The sequence below is a fragment of the Microcaecilia unicolor genome, chromosome 3 (assembly GCF_901765095.1).
Source record: "Microcaecilia unicolor chromosome 3, aMicUni1.1, whole genome shotgun sequence".
Lineage (NCBI taxonomy): Eukaryota > Metazoa > Chordata > Amphibia > Gymnophiona > Siphonopidae > Microcaecilia > Microcaecilia unicolor.
The window spans coordinates 212,553,969-212,571,139 of NC_044033.1; the positions used below are offsets into that span (position 1 = coordinate 212,553,969).

At 46.2% G+C, this 17,171-nt stretch overlaps 1 protein-coding gene across 3 annotated transcripts in view; it reads right to left on the reverse strand.

Moving 5' to 3' along the window:
* Positions 1 to 17,171, reverse strand: part of DDR1 (discoidin domain receptor tyrosine kinase 1) — a 68,573-nt gene that overhangs the window by 30,172 nt on the left and 21,230 nt on the right. For 2 of the 3 annotated variants that reach the window (XM_030197411.1, XM_030197409.1), the window contains exons 2-4: positions 6,520 to 6,677; positions 1,769 to 1,871; positions 1,417 to 1,645 (exon numbers count right to left, since the gene is read on the reverse strand). In XM_030197411.1, the coding sequence (XP_030053271.1) occupies positions 1,417 to 1,645; positions 1,769 to 1,871; positions 6,520 to 6,613 (426 nt within the window). In that variant the 5' untranslated portion in view covers positions 6,614 to 6,677. The remainder of the gene's footprint in view (positions 1 to 1,416; positions 1,646 to 1,768; positions 1,872 to 6,519; positions 6,678 to 17,171) is intronic. The other variant, XM_030197410.1, reaches the window with a different exon arrangement.

Below are 17,171 nucleotides of genomic sequence, written 5' to 3' on the forward strand. Positions count from 1 at the left end.
AATTTTTGTGGCGAAAATGGACGTGCAGCAAAATGAAAATTGCCGCGCATCCATTTTGGGTCTGAGACCTTACCAAAAGTCATGACCTAGCAGTAAGGTCTCACTTGGTAACCGGGCGGTAATGGTCTATGTGCGTAAAAAATGCCAATTACCGCCTGCTCGCCAGAAAATAAAAATATTTTCCGGCGCACGTAGCGGACACGCGTCAAAAATGAAATTACCACAAGGGCCATGCAGTTAGCCGGGTGGTAACTCATTGGGCGCATGTAGGAGCCTACGCAGCTCATTAAAAGGGCCCCTTATATGTTACATCTTTGCTTTACCCTTCATTATCAATTAAAATGTTGTATTATGTTGGCATTGTTTGTAATATAAGGCAAAAAAGTGAGGAGAATGAATGAGGATACCATTTTTTATGCGAATAAACAATTTTCTTGGTATCCTCATTCATTCTCCTCACTTTTTTGCCTTATATCTCACGTTTTTGTGAGGGATTTCACCTCCTTTTTGTTTTTCCATTGTTTGTAATATACCATGCCATACTTTGTATTGCTATTTGAATATTTTTACTGCTGTAATTGTCTTTTGCTCATGTTTGATTTATTCTTATTGTACACCAGCTTAAGTGAATTTCTTCAAAAAAGCGGTAAATAAATCTTAATAAATAAATTGAAATAATCTAACTGAGATAAAACAAAGGATTGCATCATCAATCTCAAATTATCCTTATTAAAGCAATGGCAAATTTGCCTAACTTTTTAATACACCAAATATCCTTTTAATCACTAATTGTGAATGCTTTTCCGGGGACAGATGGTTATCCATCACAATACCCAGTATTTTCAATTCTTTTAGATTGTAAGCTCCTTGAGCAGGGACTGTCCTTCTATGTTTGAATTGTACAGCGCTGCGTAACCCTGGTAGCGCTTTAGAAATCTTAAATAGTAGTAGTAGTAGTAGTAGTAACTGGGCAGCACACAGCACTGCCCAATTACCGCTGGGTACACACCGGCGTTACAAAAATTGAAATATTTTTGCAGCACCAGAAATGACGCACACTGGGGTAGGGAACTACTATGGTAGCCTGGCAGTACTTCCCTTTTAGCAAGCATAGGTACATAAGTACACCTCCAAATGGGACTTGTTTTAACTGGCTAGCTATCTGGTTAGCAGACTGAAAATCATCACTAAGTAAACAGTGGTAGCATTCATCTATATATCTGGATACTGCTGCTGAATATCCAAGTATAAAAAACCCACGGCAGACGGTGTTTAATCAAATGCCGACTGCCATATATGAGTATTAGGTGGTAAATACACTAACAGTGTTGACAGTGCTCTATGCTACCACTAGGTGGTGCTGTTTCCCTATTAACAGCTACTTCACACCTTATCCCCGCCTCCTCCCCTCCTTACCTCATTTCCCCAACGATCCTTCCAGTTCATCCATTTCATACCATCCCGACTGTACTTCAGCTGGTACGTGCGAGCAAACTCCTTGCCATGGCCCCCCGCGTGCCGGCCCTGGGTCCCCACCAGCGTGATAAAGTGGAGACGCCGTAGATCAATCTGGAGGAACTCAGTGTTGTAGGGAAAAACAGGACTCGCAGGGCACCAGGCTCCATCTCCATCACTGCTGTCCAACCTGCAGGAAGAAGACCCAACCAAACCCGCCCCCACTGCTGATTATTATGGCAACATCCTCATTTCCTCGATTTCCTTAATCCTCCCTCTCCCCCCTTCCCCCTCCCATTCCATTTCCTCCTACCTGCTGTGTTTGGCTTCGGTGGAGTCGGACCAGGCACTAGAGGCTATGATGTCGTCATCCAGGATCGTCCGGTCCTGCATTCCCAGGGCATAGCGGCAGAGGGCTGCCAGACAGAGAGAAAAGGTGGGGGGGGGGGGGGCGGTGTCATGAGTTTATCACACTGTACCTTTTCCACCTCCCCTCCCTTATGCGATTGCTCTTCTGCCAGTGTCGCCAAACTCACATAACCCCTCTCCTCAAGTCGCTCCATCAGGGCCGCCGAGAGACTAAGCCGGGCTTGGGGCAAGGCCGCCCACAACAACGCCATCACCCCCCCGCCGACACGGGAACCGGAAGTTACATCAGACGATGGCAGGACACAGTGAGGGAAGGCCCGAAGGGAGGCGATCTGTCTATCCAAACGGAGCTAAGGTGCTGCTATTTTAAATGCAGGAGGCCCGGTGGCGGACGGAGACGAGGGCAGGCAGGTGAGACCGGGGACTGCAGCACCGGAGGCCTGACCCCGGCACCAGGCCCCCCTTGGAGGCCCGGGCCTGGGGAATTTTGTCCCCCCTGCCCCCCCCCCCCCCCTCAGCAGCCCTGCGCTCCATTGGCTCCCTATCCATTTCTGTATACAGTTCAAACTCCTCTTAATGACTTCCCGAGGAAGTACCTCTCATCTCTCCCTACACCTCTCTCCAAAAACTCCGCTCATTTGACAAGTCTCTCTTATCTGTACCCTTCTCCTCCACTGCCAACTCCAGACCCCGTTCCTTCCCTCTGGCAGCGCCGTACACCTGGAATAGACTTCCCCAAATCGGTACGTCATGCTCCATCCCTGGTCCTATTCAAATCCAAGCTAAAAGCCCACCTTTTAACTCTTAACCCCTATTCACCTGTTTAATACACATCAAACATATAAACGGCGAGTGACCGTACTCGCAAATGCGCAGTACACTTCCCTCTCTGTCCCGCCCCCCGCGTCAATACGTGATGACGGGGGATGGGACAGAGAGGGAAACTGCGTGAAGGGGATGGAACCGCCGCGGTCACCACCGCTCCCCCTCCCCCCCCCGAGGTCGCCGCCACTGGTCCCCCCCCCCCCCCCAGAGTCGCCGCCGCCACCACCCCTCCACCCGGCCCATCTCTTCGCTATTCAACTTACATCTCCGGAGCAGGCAGATCAGCTGAGCTGCCGTTGGCCTTCCTTCCCTGCCTGTGTCCCGCCCTCGCCGACGTTACGTCACACGAGGGCGGGACACAGGCAGAGAAGGAAGGCCGACGGGAGCTCAGCTGATCTGCCTGCTCCAGAGATGTAAGTTGAATAGCGAAGAGACAGGCCGGCGTCGGCAACCCATTAGCCCGTTTTAACGGGCTCAACGGCTAGTAATAAATAAAATGCTCCAATCCCTTATTAGTCCTGTTGGTCTGTCTTGACTAGAATGTAAGCTCAATTCAGCAGGGACGGTCTCATGTGTTTGTGTATAGCTCACTAGTCCAGTCAGTTTTTGCTAATTTCTATGCTTGCACATGTGCCTGATGGCCTGTGTTTGTGTAGCTGTCTGCATTGTGTCTATTTCTCTGGGAGCATCCTACCCCTATCCCCCTCCCCCCATTCCCTCTCTCCCTCTACCTGCCAGCCCAGTGCCCAGTCCTGGGATCTCCCCAAGCCTCTTCTTTCACAGTTTAGAGAGGATGGGCCTTAGGAATCACACTCACACCCACCTGTCACAGCTGCAGTGGGGATGGGAAGAAAGGGAGAGCATTCCTCCAAGCTGAGGCCATTGACTTAACCCCCACATTGCTGCAAGGGAACGCAAACAGAGACCTAATGAAGGGGCTCTCTGTGTCTGGACCGGGCTTGGGGGCAGAACGGTGGCACCACAGACTGGGGAAAGGAGCAAGGGGAATGCAGAGCGTGATGGGTGGTGTGTCTCTGATGAGAGCTGGATGGGTGATATTGGCCCTGTTATTTTAAGGCTGTATTAGAAGTTTGCATGTTTTTAAATATTGTGTACGTTTTATTATGTAAACTGCCTAGGAGTAAGCGGGTTCAAATTTGTAAAATAAATAAATAAATTCAGAAACTGGTTGAAAGATAGGAAGCAGAGAGTAGGATTGCGTGGCCAGTATTCTCAGTGGAGGAGGGTAGTTAGTGGGGTCCCGCAGGGGTCTGTGCTGGGTCCGTTGCTTTTTAATGTATTTATAAATGACCTAGAGATGGGAATAACTAGTGAGGTAATTAAATTCGCCGATGACACAAAATTATTCAGGGTCGTCAAGTCGCAGGAGGAATGTGAACGATTACAGGAGGACCTTGCGAGACTGGGAGAATGGGCGTGCAAGTGGCAGATGAAGTTCAATGTTGACAAGTGCAAAGTGATGTATGTGGGTAAGAGGAACCCGAATTATAGCTACGTCTTGCAAGGTTCCGCGTTAGGAGTTACGGATCAAGAAAGGGATCTGGGTGTCGTCATCGATGATACGCTGAAACCTTCTGCTCAGTGTGCTGCTGCGGCTAGGAAAGCGAATAGAATGTTGGGTGTTATTAAGAAGGGTATGGAGTCCAGGTGTGCGGATGTTATAATGCCGTTGTATCGCTCCATGGTGCGACCGCACCTGGAGTATTGTGTTCAGTACTGGTCTCCGTATCTCAAAAAAGATATAGTAGAATTGGAAAAGGTACAGCGAAGGGCGACGAAAATGATAGTGGGGATGGGACGACTTTCCTATGAAGAGAGGCTGAGAAGGCTAGGGCTTTTCAGCTTGGAGAAGAGACGGCTGAGGGGAGATATGATAGAAGTGTATAAAATAATGAGTGGAATGGATCGGGTGGATGTGAAGCGACTGTTCACGCTATCCAAAAATACTAGGACTAGAGGGCATGAGTTGAAGCTACAGTGTGGTAAATTTAAAACGAATCGGAGAAAATTTTTCTTCACCCAACGTGTAATTAGACTCTGGAATTCATTGCCGGAGAACGTGGTACGGGCGGTTAGCTTGACGGAGTTTAAAAAGGGGTTAGATAGATTCCTAAAGGACAAGTCCATAGACCGCTATTAAATGGACTGGAAAAATTCCTCATTTTAGGTATAACTTGTCTGGAATGTTTTTACGTTTGGGGAGCGTGCCAGGTGCCCTTGACCTGGATTGGCCACTGTCGGTGACAGGATGCTGGGCTAGATGGACCTTTGGTCTTTCCCAGTATGGCACTACTTATGTACTTATGTACTTATGTACTAACCCACATTTCTGGCCCTAGAAAAATATGTATGGAAATATTACACAATACTTCTTTTAATCTTATTAAATCAGCTGAGGATAAAACAAAGAACCTTCTGATCAGTGACAAAGAACAGTGAGTCACAGACCCAGGTTCTAATTCAATTTCTCACCAGCTCTCAATGTTCTATCTCAAATTCTGTGTCATAAACTAGCATTGCAAGCCCAGAGCTGCGAAACCTGCACATCCAGGTTCCAATCCCACCACCTCCGCCAACTTTCTCTGTGCAACAGATCAGTGCTAACGACTCGATGCTCTCACACTTGCAGACACAGGGTTCAATCTCACTGGCACCTCAAATTGTCTCCATCTCACAGCCTAGCATCACAAGCCCAGAACTACGACATGCCCACATCCAGGTTCCAATCCCACCACCTCCACAAACTTTCTCTGTGCAATAACCTTGTGCTAACAACACTCTCACAGACACAGAGTCCAATCCTACTGCTGCCTCAAACTGTCTCCTTGTCACAGCTTCGTATCGAGAATGCTAAATAGTAGTAGTAGTAGCCCAGAGCTATGAAACCCACAGTTCCAGGGCCATCCAGGTTCAAATTCCACCACTTCCACCACATTTTCCTATGTAGACAGCCTAGTGCTAACATGAAGAAGAAGATGTTCAACATGATGTGGGTACTGAAAAGAGTAAAACCATTCCTCCCCCAAACAACATTCCACAATCTGGTACAATCCACAGTACTCACCCACGCTGACTACTGCAATAGCATCTTCATTGGTTGCACAGCCCAAATCTTGAAGGAACTCCAAACCGCCCAAAACACGGCAACCAGACTCATTTTTGGTAAATCACGATTTGAAAGTGCAACTCCACTCCGTGAAAAACTCCACTGGCTCCCTATCAAAGAGCGAATAAACTTCAAAGTCCACACAATGATCTACAAGATCCTCCAAGTTACATGACCAATCTAATCGACCTGCCAGCCAGGAACGGGTCCAAATCTTCTCGTACATATCTCAATCTTCACCTTCCCAACTGCAAAGGTCTCAAATACAAAACCTACTACGCGTCCAACTTCTCCGTAATAGGCAGCCAACTCTGGAACGCCATACCAAGACACATCCGAACAACCAACGAACATCTACCATTCCGAAAGCTGTTGAAAACATACCTCTTCCAACAAGCTTACCCAAACGACCCAACTTAATTCACAAATCTAAACTACACCACTAATACTACCATAATTCATTCCTTCCCCTCACATCTCTCCCTCTTACCCTTCCCTATACAATTGTGTTATCTATGTGTAACTCTGTACCCATTCATTATGTTACCTCTAGGATACTTTGTACCCATACACAGTGTTATCTCTATTATACTTTGTACAAATACATTGTAAGCCGCACTGAACTTGCTATTGAGCGGGAAAGAGTGGGGTATAAATGCTACAAATAAATAAATAAATAAAACTCAAAACGTTCTGACACCCGCAGACCCCAGAGTCCAATCCCACTACTGCCACCAACTCACCAGGATCAAAGTGCGGCTCTTCGGGCTCCTCCCCACCAACTCTTGCAGGAACAAGGAAGGTAAGAATGAAGAGCAAGGAGGAGGAGGAGAGCATGCTGGATCCTATGGTGCCTCCCTTTTTCAGAGGGTGTGAGAGCCCAGAGCCAGTGTCACCATCTCTGCAAGCAAGAAAGGACAGAAAGGGACTCATTAATTCACACAAATTACACTGAAGGGCAGTCTGAAAGAAAATGTTAAGTGTTTAGAAACAATGCAATATGCAAAACCCAGATCCAAGTCACTTAAAAAAAAATAGGTAAAACTGCCACAAAATACCAGTGAATTAGTGTTCGTAAACTCTCTAGCCAACTACTTATGTATTTATGTAAAGGAGTAAACAAGACCTCATAAAACTGTGGCAAAAAAACAAAGGACTTGTTAAATCACAATAGTCCAGAGACAACCTTGAGCAGAGCTAAAACAGTAATGGTTGGTCAAAAAAACCTCCATATTGTATAACGAGTCAGAAAGTTATAAAGCAAAGCAATCTTCATAATGTTAAGCATAGTGCTGTGCAAAAAATAATGAAAGACGCGTATCTTGATAGAAGTGCTTAGTCGAATGTCGAGTCACGCAATTTTAGCGGAAAAAAGTAACAGTGGTCCCGACGGGGACCCACTTCGCTTCCAGCTTCTTCCTGGAGACACACCGCGTTACCAATCTGTAAATAAAAGTTCAACATCCAGTCAACATCAGCGTACCAAAATGGATGTTGAACTTTTATTTACAGATTGGTAACGCGGTGTGTCTCCAGGAAGGAGCTGGAAGCGAAATGGGTCCCCGTCGGGACCACTGTTACTTTTTTCCGCTAAAATTGCGTGACTCGACATTCGACTAAGCACTTCTATCAAGATACGCGTCTTTCATTATTTTTTGCACAGCACTATGCTTAACGTTATGAAGATTGCTTTGCTTTATGACTTTCTGACACTTTACACAGTATGGAGGGTTTTCTGACCAACGATTACTGTTTTAGCTCTGCACAAGGTTATCTCTGGACTACTGTGATTTAACAAGTCCTTTGTTGTTGTTTTTTTGCCACAGTTTTACGAGGTCTTGTTTTCTGCTTTACATAAATACATAAGTAGTTGGTTAGAGAGTTAATGAACACTAATTCACTGGTATTTTGAGGAAGTGTTTAGAAACAACTTTGAAAGGTCATTCTGCTTAGCCAAACTCGGTTGAAATCAGTCTAGGAAGTACTTCCAGTGTTTCCCTTTAGGTCAACGATTCTCAACCCAGTCCTGGGGTCTGCCCTAGCCCTTTGTATCCCTGAGATAGTAGAATGAAATCTTGCCACAAGCAGGATACTGGGCAAGATGGACCCACTAGGGATACTCTTATGTGGATTTTCAAGATACCCACCAGTGGCGTAGCCACTGGTGGGCCTGGGTGGGCAGGGGTCCGCCCACTTAGGGCTCAGGCCCACCCAACAGTAGCACACATTTAGCAGTAGCTGGTGGGGATCCCAAGCTCCGCCAGCTGAAAACTTCCCCCTGATGGTAACGAAAACGCTACTCCCCACGATACCGGCACCTGCACATGCTCAGTATTCAGCACATGCCTGCTGCAGACTGCCAAGGTGGAAAGAAGCGTTTTCCCCGCCAGCTGAGATATTTTTTTGGCAGTGGAGGGGGGGGAGAACACTTGGTGCCCACCCACTTCTTGCCCTGGACCACCCAAAATCTGTCGTCTGGCTACGCCCCTGATAACCACAATGAATATGCATGAGATAACATGCAGAACCTTCATTCCAAAGGGAAGGTCGATGTATACACAGAAGAAACAAATCTCCGCAAGAATGTACAGTACCTAGCAGATCAGCGAAGGTAACTCAAGAATCAGAGGACGACGCTCCGGATAATAAAACAGTTTATTAAAGGATGAACAAGACTTGACACAGCTGTGTTTCAGCCGACTAGGCCTGCATCAGGAATTTGTCATCATCAATATATAAAAGCAAGTCAAATGCTCCGTGCACCGAAATAGAACAAAGGCTTTTGCGAGCAGTAAAAGTTCGAGAGTGTTTCGGTTTCAAACTACAAGCTCACTCTCAAAGTTTTACTGCTTTCAAATGCCTTCATTTTATTTTGGCACACGGAGCACTTGACTTGCTGTTTTTATGTTTAAATATATTTTATTGAAGGTCACGTGATGCAGTGAGCGGCAGAGGACGTGTTTCACTCTAGCTGCTCAAAGCCTCGCTCGAAAATCAACTTCCTCGGCGACCTCCACCCTTGAGAACACCTAAAACTGCACAAAAGCATCTTCTTATCATATGGACAAGTATATTACGAGATCTTTGATGGCTCAAACGGCGAAAAGTGGAAAGAAAAAGGAGGATAAAGTAAGAGCTAGCGAATCCAATATGGCGCCGGTTTCGCCGACGCCTTCTCCCCCCTGCCAGAATGCAGAAGCGCTCATTCCGGAACTCACAGAGGCGGTTGTGCGGGCATTAGCTCCACAATTTGACCAACTATCAACACAAATAGCGGGCATAGCGGCGGTGACCTCAGAGCTTTCGCGACGCACGGGGGAGCTGGAGGCCCGAGTGGCTGAGGTGGAGGAGGGGCACCAGGAACATTCTGGTGAGCTGGAACGCCTGACCCGCATGGTGCACGAATACTCAGAAAGAATAGAGGATTTGGAGAACCGATCCAGGCGAGACAACCTTCGCTTTGTGGGCTTCGCAGAATCCTTGTCAGATGCCAATCTAAAGCCTACGCTTGAAACTTGGCTACAGGCGACCTTTCCTGAAGCGGGAGAAGGGAGACCGATCCGACTGGAGCGAGTCCATCGAGTGGGGCCTAGACCAGTGAGAGAGCAACGCCCTAGGGTAGTCATAGCAAAATTTCATGACTACTCACAGAAGGCTGCCGTTTTACGAACATACAAAGGGAGCAGAGATACAGTGGGGGAAATAAGTATTTGATCCCTTGCTGATTTTGTAAGTTTGCCCACTGACAAAGACATGAGCAGCCCATAATTGAAGGGTAGGTTATTGGTAACAGTGAGAGATAGCACATCACAAATTAAATCCGGAAAATCACATTGTGGAAAGTATATGAATTTATTTGCATTCTGCAGAGGGAAATAAGTATTTGATCCCCCACCAACCAGTAAGAGATCTGGCCCCTACAGACCAGGTAGATGCTCCAAATCAACTCGTTACCTGCATGACAGACAGCTGTCGGCAATGGTCACCTGTATGAAAGACACCTGTCCACAGACTCAGTGAATCAGTCAGACTCTAACCTCTACAAAATGGCCAAGAGCAAGGAGCTGTCTAAGGATGTCAGGGACAAGATCATACACCTGCACAAGGCTGGAATGGGCTACAAAACCATCAGTAAGACGCTGGGCGAGAAGGAGACAACTGTTGGTGCCATAGTAAGAAAATGGAAGAAGTACAAAATGACTGTCAATCGACAAAGATCTGGGGCTCCACGCAAAATCTCACCTCGTGGGGTATCCTTGATCATGAGGAAGGTTAGAAATCAGCCTACAACTACAAGGGGGGAACTTGTCAATGATCTCAAGGCAGCTGGGACCACTGTCACCACGAAAACCATTGGTAACACATTACGACATAACGGATTGCAATCCTGCAGTGCCCGCAAGGTCCCCCTGCTCCGGAAGGCACATGTGACGGCCCGTCTGAAGTTTGCCAGTGAACACCTGGATGATGCCGAGAGTGATTGGGAGAAGGTGCTGTGGTCAGATGAGACAAAAATTGAGCTCTTTGGCATGAACTCAACTCGCCGTGTTTGGAGGAAGAGAAATGCTGCCTATGACCCAAAGAACACCGTCCCCACTGTCAAGCATGGAGGTGGAAATGTTATGTTTTGGGGGTGTTTCTCTGCTAAGGGCACAGGACTACTTCACCGCATCAATGGGAGAATGGATGGGGCCATGTACCGTACAATTCTGAGTGACAACCTCCTTCCCTCCGCCAGGGCCTTAAAAATGGGTCGTGGCTGGGTCTTCCAGCACGACAATGACCCAAAACATACAGCCAAGGCAACAAAGGAGTGGCTCAGGAAGAAGCACATTAGGGTCATGGAGTGGCCTAGCCAGTCACCAGACCTTAATCCCATTGAAAACTTATGGAGGGAGCTGAAGCTGCGAGTTGCCAAGCGACAGCCCAGAACTCTTAATGATTTAGAGATGATCTGCAAAGAGGAGTGGACCAAAATTCCTCCTGACATGTGTGCAAACCTCATCATCAACTACAGAAGACGTCTGACCGCTGTGCTTGCCAACAAGGGTTTTGCCACCAAGTATTAGGTCTTGTTTGCCAGAGGGATCAAATACTTATTTCCCTCTGCAGAATGCAAATAAATTCATATACTTTCCACAATGTGATTTTCCGGATTTAATTTGTGATGTGCTATCTCTCACTGTTACCAATAACCTACCCTTCAATTATGGGCTGCTCATGTCTTTGTCAGTGGGCAAACTTACAAAATCAGCAAGGGATCAAATACTTATTTCCCCCACTGTACCACTAAATATGATGGCGCTTTAATTCGCGTTTTCCAGGATTACTCAGCGGCCCTGGCAGCGCAGCGACGGGCATTCTCGACAGTTTGCACAGGCCTGGTGGACAAGAAATACAGATTTATGTTGCAGTACCCAGCTACTTTAAAAATAATGGAAAATGGGGTTTGGAAAGTCTTCACTAAACCAGAGGTAGCTGCGGAATGGCTGAATAAACAAGTTACAGGGCCAGCGGACTGACCAAAACATCTTTTGCTGCGGGTCTGTATGGAGAGGTCAGAGGAACACGCAAGTATATGTGGGATTATACCATTCGAGAATGAAAAGTTATCTGTTGGAACTTTGTTGAGCAGCTGTAACACTGGTTTGAACAGACAAGTCTTTTTTGGAGAGAATTGGCACAATATGTAAGACTGGAAGCACTCAGATAATTGAGAGCCAAAACCAGGACTGGAACAATAAAAAGGTGTACATTAGAGACACCTAGCTCGCAGACACACCGAGCTAGACAAGAGATGTATTACCTGGTTGGTTGAGTGCTTGGAGTGGGTGGAGGGAAGTTCGGAAATTTGTTAAAGTTAATTAGGTTTGACGGAGAGCGGGGCTTTACTGGCATCCATTGATCCCACACCAGGCGCGACTTATTTCAGGTTGCGTCTGGTGAAGGAGGCCTAGGTACGATTAAATGGGGAATAATGTAGGGAAGAGGGTTGGGCTAGAGGGGGGGGTTGGGAGAAGAAGGAGGGAAGGGACGAGCTGAGATAAGATCTGTATTATGGGATGGGGAGGGAATAGGGGAAAGATACAAACTTAATTGTTATTTAAATTGGGTGATGGAGTTCAGTGGGAAGGAGCAGGTGCCATTTCCACAACGAGGCCCTGTGGGAGAGCAAACATTGGGTACACTTTGTTGCCGTGCCAGGGTAGGTAAGAATGTGAGACTAGGGAGAGCTAATCAAAGGCCATTGTTGTTACAGACACAGGACTGCTGGGTGAAGGCTGGGCACCCGGGGGTCCTAAGAAAACAAGAATTACACCATTTATGTAACCGGGTTGATTTAGGTGATGGCTAAGCTACCAGCCCCCAGATTGATATCGTGGAATGTGTCTGGTATCTCTTCCCCCATAAAACGCACAAAAATCTTGACAGCGTTGCAGCGCCACCAGGCTGGAATAGCATGCCTTCAAGAAACCAAATTAACAGACGCAGAGCATCAAAAGCTTAAACAGCGCTGGGTGGGAGAGTGTCACTTTGCGTCCTCCGGTGGTAAAAGAGGAGGAGTGGCAATCCTAATACATAAACATTTGCAATGCACATCAAAGCTAATTTGCAAAGATAAAGATGGCAGATACATACTCTTACAATTAAATATAATGGGGCAGGAAGTTTTTCTGCTTAATGTCTATGGCCCTAACGTATATGACCATTCTTTTTTCCAACACATGGTCCGGCTAGGAATCCAATACGGTCACGCCCCATGGATAGTTGCCGGGGATTTTAACCAAGTCATGGATGGGTCACAAGATCGCTCGGGGCCGCAGGTAAGCTCAGCGTATGGATCCGGAAAGGGATTGGGATATCTGACTACTGCCTTGGATCTCATAGACCCATGGAGGTTAACGCATCCTACATCTACAGATTACACACACTTATCAAGAGCACATAGTTCATGGTCTAGAATAGACTACATACTGATATCCTCAACTCTGTTCCCCCAAATACCACGTGCAGAGATAGGAGTGATGGAGGTTTCAGATCATGCAATGATCTGGATTGAACTGGAGTTGGGAGTAACTAGGTTGCGCCATCATGTATGGAGGTTTCCCAGATATTTGATAGACGATACGGATTTTCAAGATCACCTGAAACAAAGGTGGTCCCACTTCTTAGACACTAATGGGGGCCATATGAATGAAGCGAGGTTGTTCTGGGAGACTTCCAAAGCGGTGATTCGAGGGGATATAATTGCCTATATGTGTGCCCGTTCGAAGTGACTGGCTCAGGGAGTGAAACACTTAGAATCCGCATATCAAGCAACGAAGCGGGCACACATAGCGCACCCCTCACAAGAGACCAGGGAGGTTATGCTAGCCTCCTTGGCAGCTCTGAATACAATGATTCATGAGAAAACAAAGAAACAATTCTTCCATAGGGCCTTCTCTTTTCATAAACATGGTAATAAGTCTGGGAAACTGTTGGCTCGCCTTAACAAAACCTGGGGAGGGAACAGGTTTATACCAACACTCCGAGACGTAGAAGGCAAACAGGTGAATAACCCGGAGGAGGTAGTGCGGTTACTGGAACAGTACTATACAAACCTATACGCAGCCCCAGAACCACTTTTGGGCCCACCCATAGAAGATTATTTGGCAGATTCGGGAATGCCGCGCCTGAACCCTGAGATACTAGAGAAATTAAATATGCCCATACAGGCCAAGGAGCTGCAAAAAGTAGTGAAATCACTAAAACGAGGATCGGCCCCGGGCCCGGATGGGTTTGGGTCTGAATATTACCAGTTGCTATTTCCACAAATGTGTGGTCCACTTCTGGATTTTTTTGATGAATCCATTGAATGTGGGGAATTTAGGCGAGAATCAAATGAAGCCTTGATAACCCTAATACCAAAAGAAGGCAAACCCCCAGAAAACCCAAGTTCATACAGGCCTATATCACTTATAAATGTGGATCTCAAGATTCTAGCGAAAGTCCTCTCTGAGCGTCTGTCCCCTTTGATGCCAAGTTTAGTGGGAGAGAGTCAGGTGGGGTTTGTACGGGGTAGGCACCCTTGCCACAATGTAAGGAAGGCATGTTTGGCTATCGCACAGAGTCTTGCCCAGAATGAACCACTGTTGCTGGTTAGCCTTGACGCGGAAAAGGCTTTTGATAAGGTCCGATGGGATTATCTCTTTTCTGTTCTTAAATACATTGGCCTTCAGGGGTGGATACTCAATGCTATGGAAACTCTATACGCAAACCCAAAGGCTTCATTATTGGTCAATGGTTTGAGATCAAGCTCCTTTTCTATATCATGCGGCACGAGGCAGGGTTGCCCACTTTCACCAATCTTATTTTTGTTATACCTTGAACCCCTATTGTGCACTATTCAAAGGGATCCAGATATAAGGGGGGTTAGATTTCAACTACAAGAGCTTAAAACTTTAGCATTTGCAGATGACATGCTGTTAACCTTGACAAGGCCTCAATCTTCTATATCCCACTTATTTGGCACTCTTGAAGAATTTGGCTCATACTCGGGTCTTTCTCTGAATATGAGTAAATCCATGGCATTGCCAGTTCAGATACAGACCCGCACTGCTTGGGAGGGTGAATTTCCGTTATCTTGGGCGGAGGGTAAACTGAAGTACCTGGGCATATGGCTAACAGCTGACGTGAACTCTTTATACAAACTGAACATAGAACTTCTTAAGCTGAAAACTAGACAGACGTTGCAGACGTGGTCAACTCTGCCCCTCTCCTTGATGGGGCGGATAGCCCTCTACAACATGATCCTAGTCCCAAAATGGGTTTATGTCTTGCAGGTGTTACCCTTGTTTTTGAAACATAAGGAAGACCTGATGTTGACGAGGGTGGTCACCAAATATATATGGAACGGGAAAAAACCAAGATTACCAATCTCTAAATTATATCTCCCCAGAGTTAAAGGGGGGTTGGGACTTTTAAACTTAAAGCTCTTCTCTGTGGCCAGTAACATGCGACACCTTTCAGATTGGTTTCGTAACACGAGTTACTTCTCATGTACTAGCATGGAGACCAAAGTGTTTTTCCCCCGTCACTTCAGTTCTTGGTTACATGCTACTCCAGGGACAGTAAATACACCTAGATATTTCACATCAGTGGTGTCTCCGTTGAGACAGACTTGGCGTTGGCTGGGCCGCAAGTTTGGCTTTCTGGCGACTTGTACACCGCTACTACCGATACGAGGCAACAGTCAATTCCCCCCAGGAAACACAGCCAGAATTTTCTCAGACTGGGAAACACGTGGTATAAGATACATTTACCAATTATACTCAGACGAAGGTATTTTAAAATCCATGGAGGAATTAGATAGAGAATATGGTCCCCTTAGTAGAGACTTCTTTGCCTCCTTTCAATTACGACACTATTTACGGTCACTCCCTCCCGCGCAATTGAGTCCCCAAATATGGAGCCGACTGATGTCTCTTTTGGCTTTGGATGCTCAGGGGTCTGTCCCATTAAAATATTACCATTCGGAAATACGGGAACAACTAGGTGAGAACGATTATGAACACCTGGCTGCACAATGGAATAAAGAACTGACAGTGAACATTCAAGCTGAATATTTGAGGGCATGCTTTCTAGACATCTCCAGAATTTCGGAGAGTGTGGCGCTGCAGGAGACGGCATATAAATTCCTGTCTCAAATGTTTTTTTCCCCACATAGAGCATGGAGGGCTCACATGAGCCAAGATGACAGATGCCTGAAGTGTGGCCACTCCCCGGCAGGGATTGGACACATGTTCTGGACTTGCCCCAGAATAACCCGATTTTGGACACAGGTGGTTGAGCATGTGTCAGAAATGTGGAAGATCACTTGGCGGAGGAAGCCGCAACTGCTATTCCATAAATTTCATTTGGCCCAAAAACCACCTAAGGGGTTGCGCCCATTCCTAAAAAAAACGGTTTTACTGGGTAAGAAAGTCATCTTACACCTATGGATTACACCAGACTCGCCGAGTTTGTCTCAATGGCGAGCGAGAATGATCTTTTTATGCTCTTTAGAACGTAGAGCAGTGGGTGATCTGGCCTCACCTAGAGGGGAGTTATTTTGCCTGACATGGGCCCCCTTTTGGGACTCCTTAACGGAGGTAGCTAGAAGTAGAATTTTGAATTCTTAACGGTTGAATGGATGGTTTGCCCTGGTGCGGCGACGAGGGAGGGGAGTTGATAGGGTCTCGTGATAAGCTGTAGGAGATAAACCAAAAGCCAATGAAGTATTGACCTAAGTATCCTAGAGACCCAGGTGACTAGGAGTAGCAATATGAGATGATCAATGAAGGAGAACCGAAGTAGCTTGACTGGAAGACATGAACAGGTCTTCTGGCTGAGAAATGAGCTGAATGTTGTATAATTGCATAAGCTGCAGGGCTGATTAGTAACAATCTGACTTCACATCCATAATGAAACTTGGGGTAGGGAGGGGGGGGGGGAGGGGGTTGGTTGGGCGGGAGGGGGAATCTCAGCATAAAGGGAAAATGTTAAAACTTGTTAGAGGCTACTGACTGTATAGCAAAGTCTTTCAGTTGTATTTTTGGAAATAGCCCTGTAACTTGTACTGTTCTTTCTCTAATAAACAAATTCAAACATAAATATATTTTATTGAAGAGACAACTTCCATTTTGCAAGCTAACACAGAGAAAAAGAAAGAATAACTTCACTCTCCAAGATCATTTTACAATTTCTTCCCCCCCTTCCTCCCCCTCCCCCCCCCCTGAAAGTTTCAACAGTTTTATTGATGGTAATTCAGAAAGAACATTTCCAAGTAACAAATGGAAATAAAATACACAGTTCAAATGTGTGTGCAACTCTAACAGAATAGTACAATCTACCATCAAACATTTCTCCCAACATTCTCCTCCCCCCTCCCAAAAGTCCCTCATACACCGCTCCACTCATTGTATTGAAATCCATTTATGACCATCTAGAATAAAAACTATATTGCAATGCTGCATCAAAAACATAAATAGTGGAACCTTCAACTATCACAGCAGTATTTAAAAAAATCACTGCTCTAGCAGAGTGCCTGAACTCTGATGACACCCCACCCTAATTAAGTAACCGTCTAATAACCCCCCCACCCCCCATGACCCTGTCCAATCCCTAGCTATTAATGCATATTCCCATTTCCTGTGTCCTAACCCTCCCTGACTATTCGCCTTACCATCAAAAGGCCAAAACATTAAAAAAAAAAAAAAAACCACACACACACATCTTTCCTTTCAGAGCTTGTTAAATATTAAACTACGAGCTTTATGTGACAAGGATTGTATATAGGGTTCCCACACCGCCAAAACTGACTTGCTGTTTTTATACATTAACAATGACAAACTCCTGATGCAGGCCTAGTCAGCCG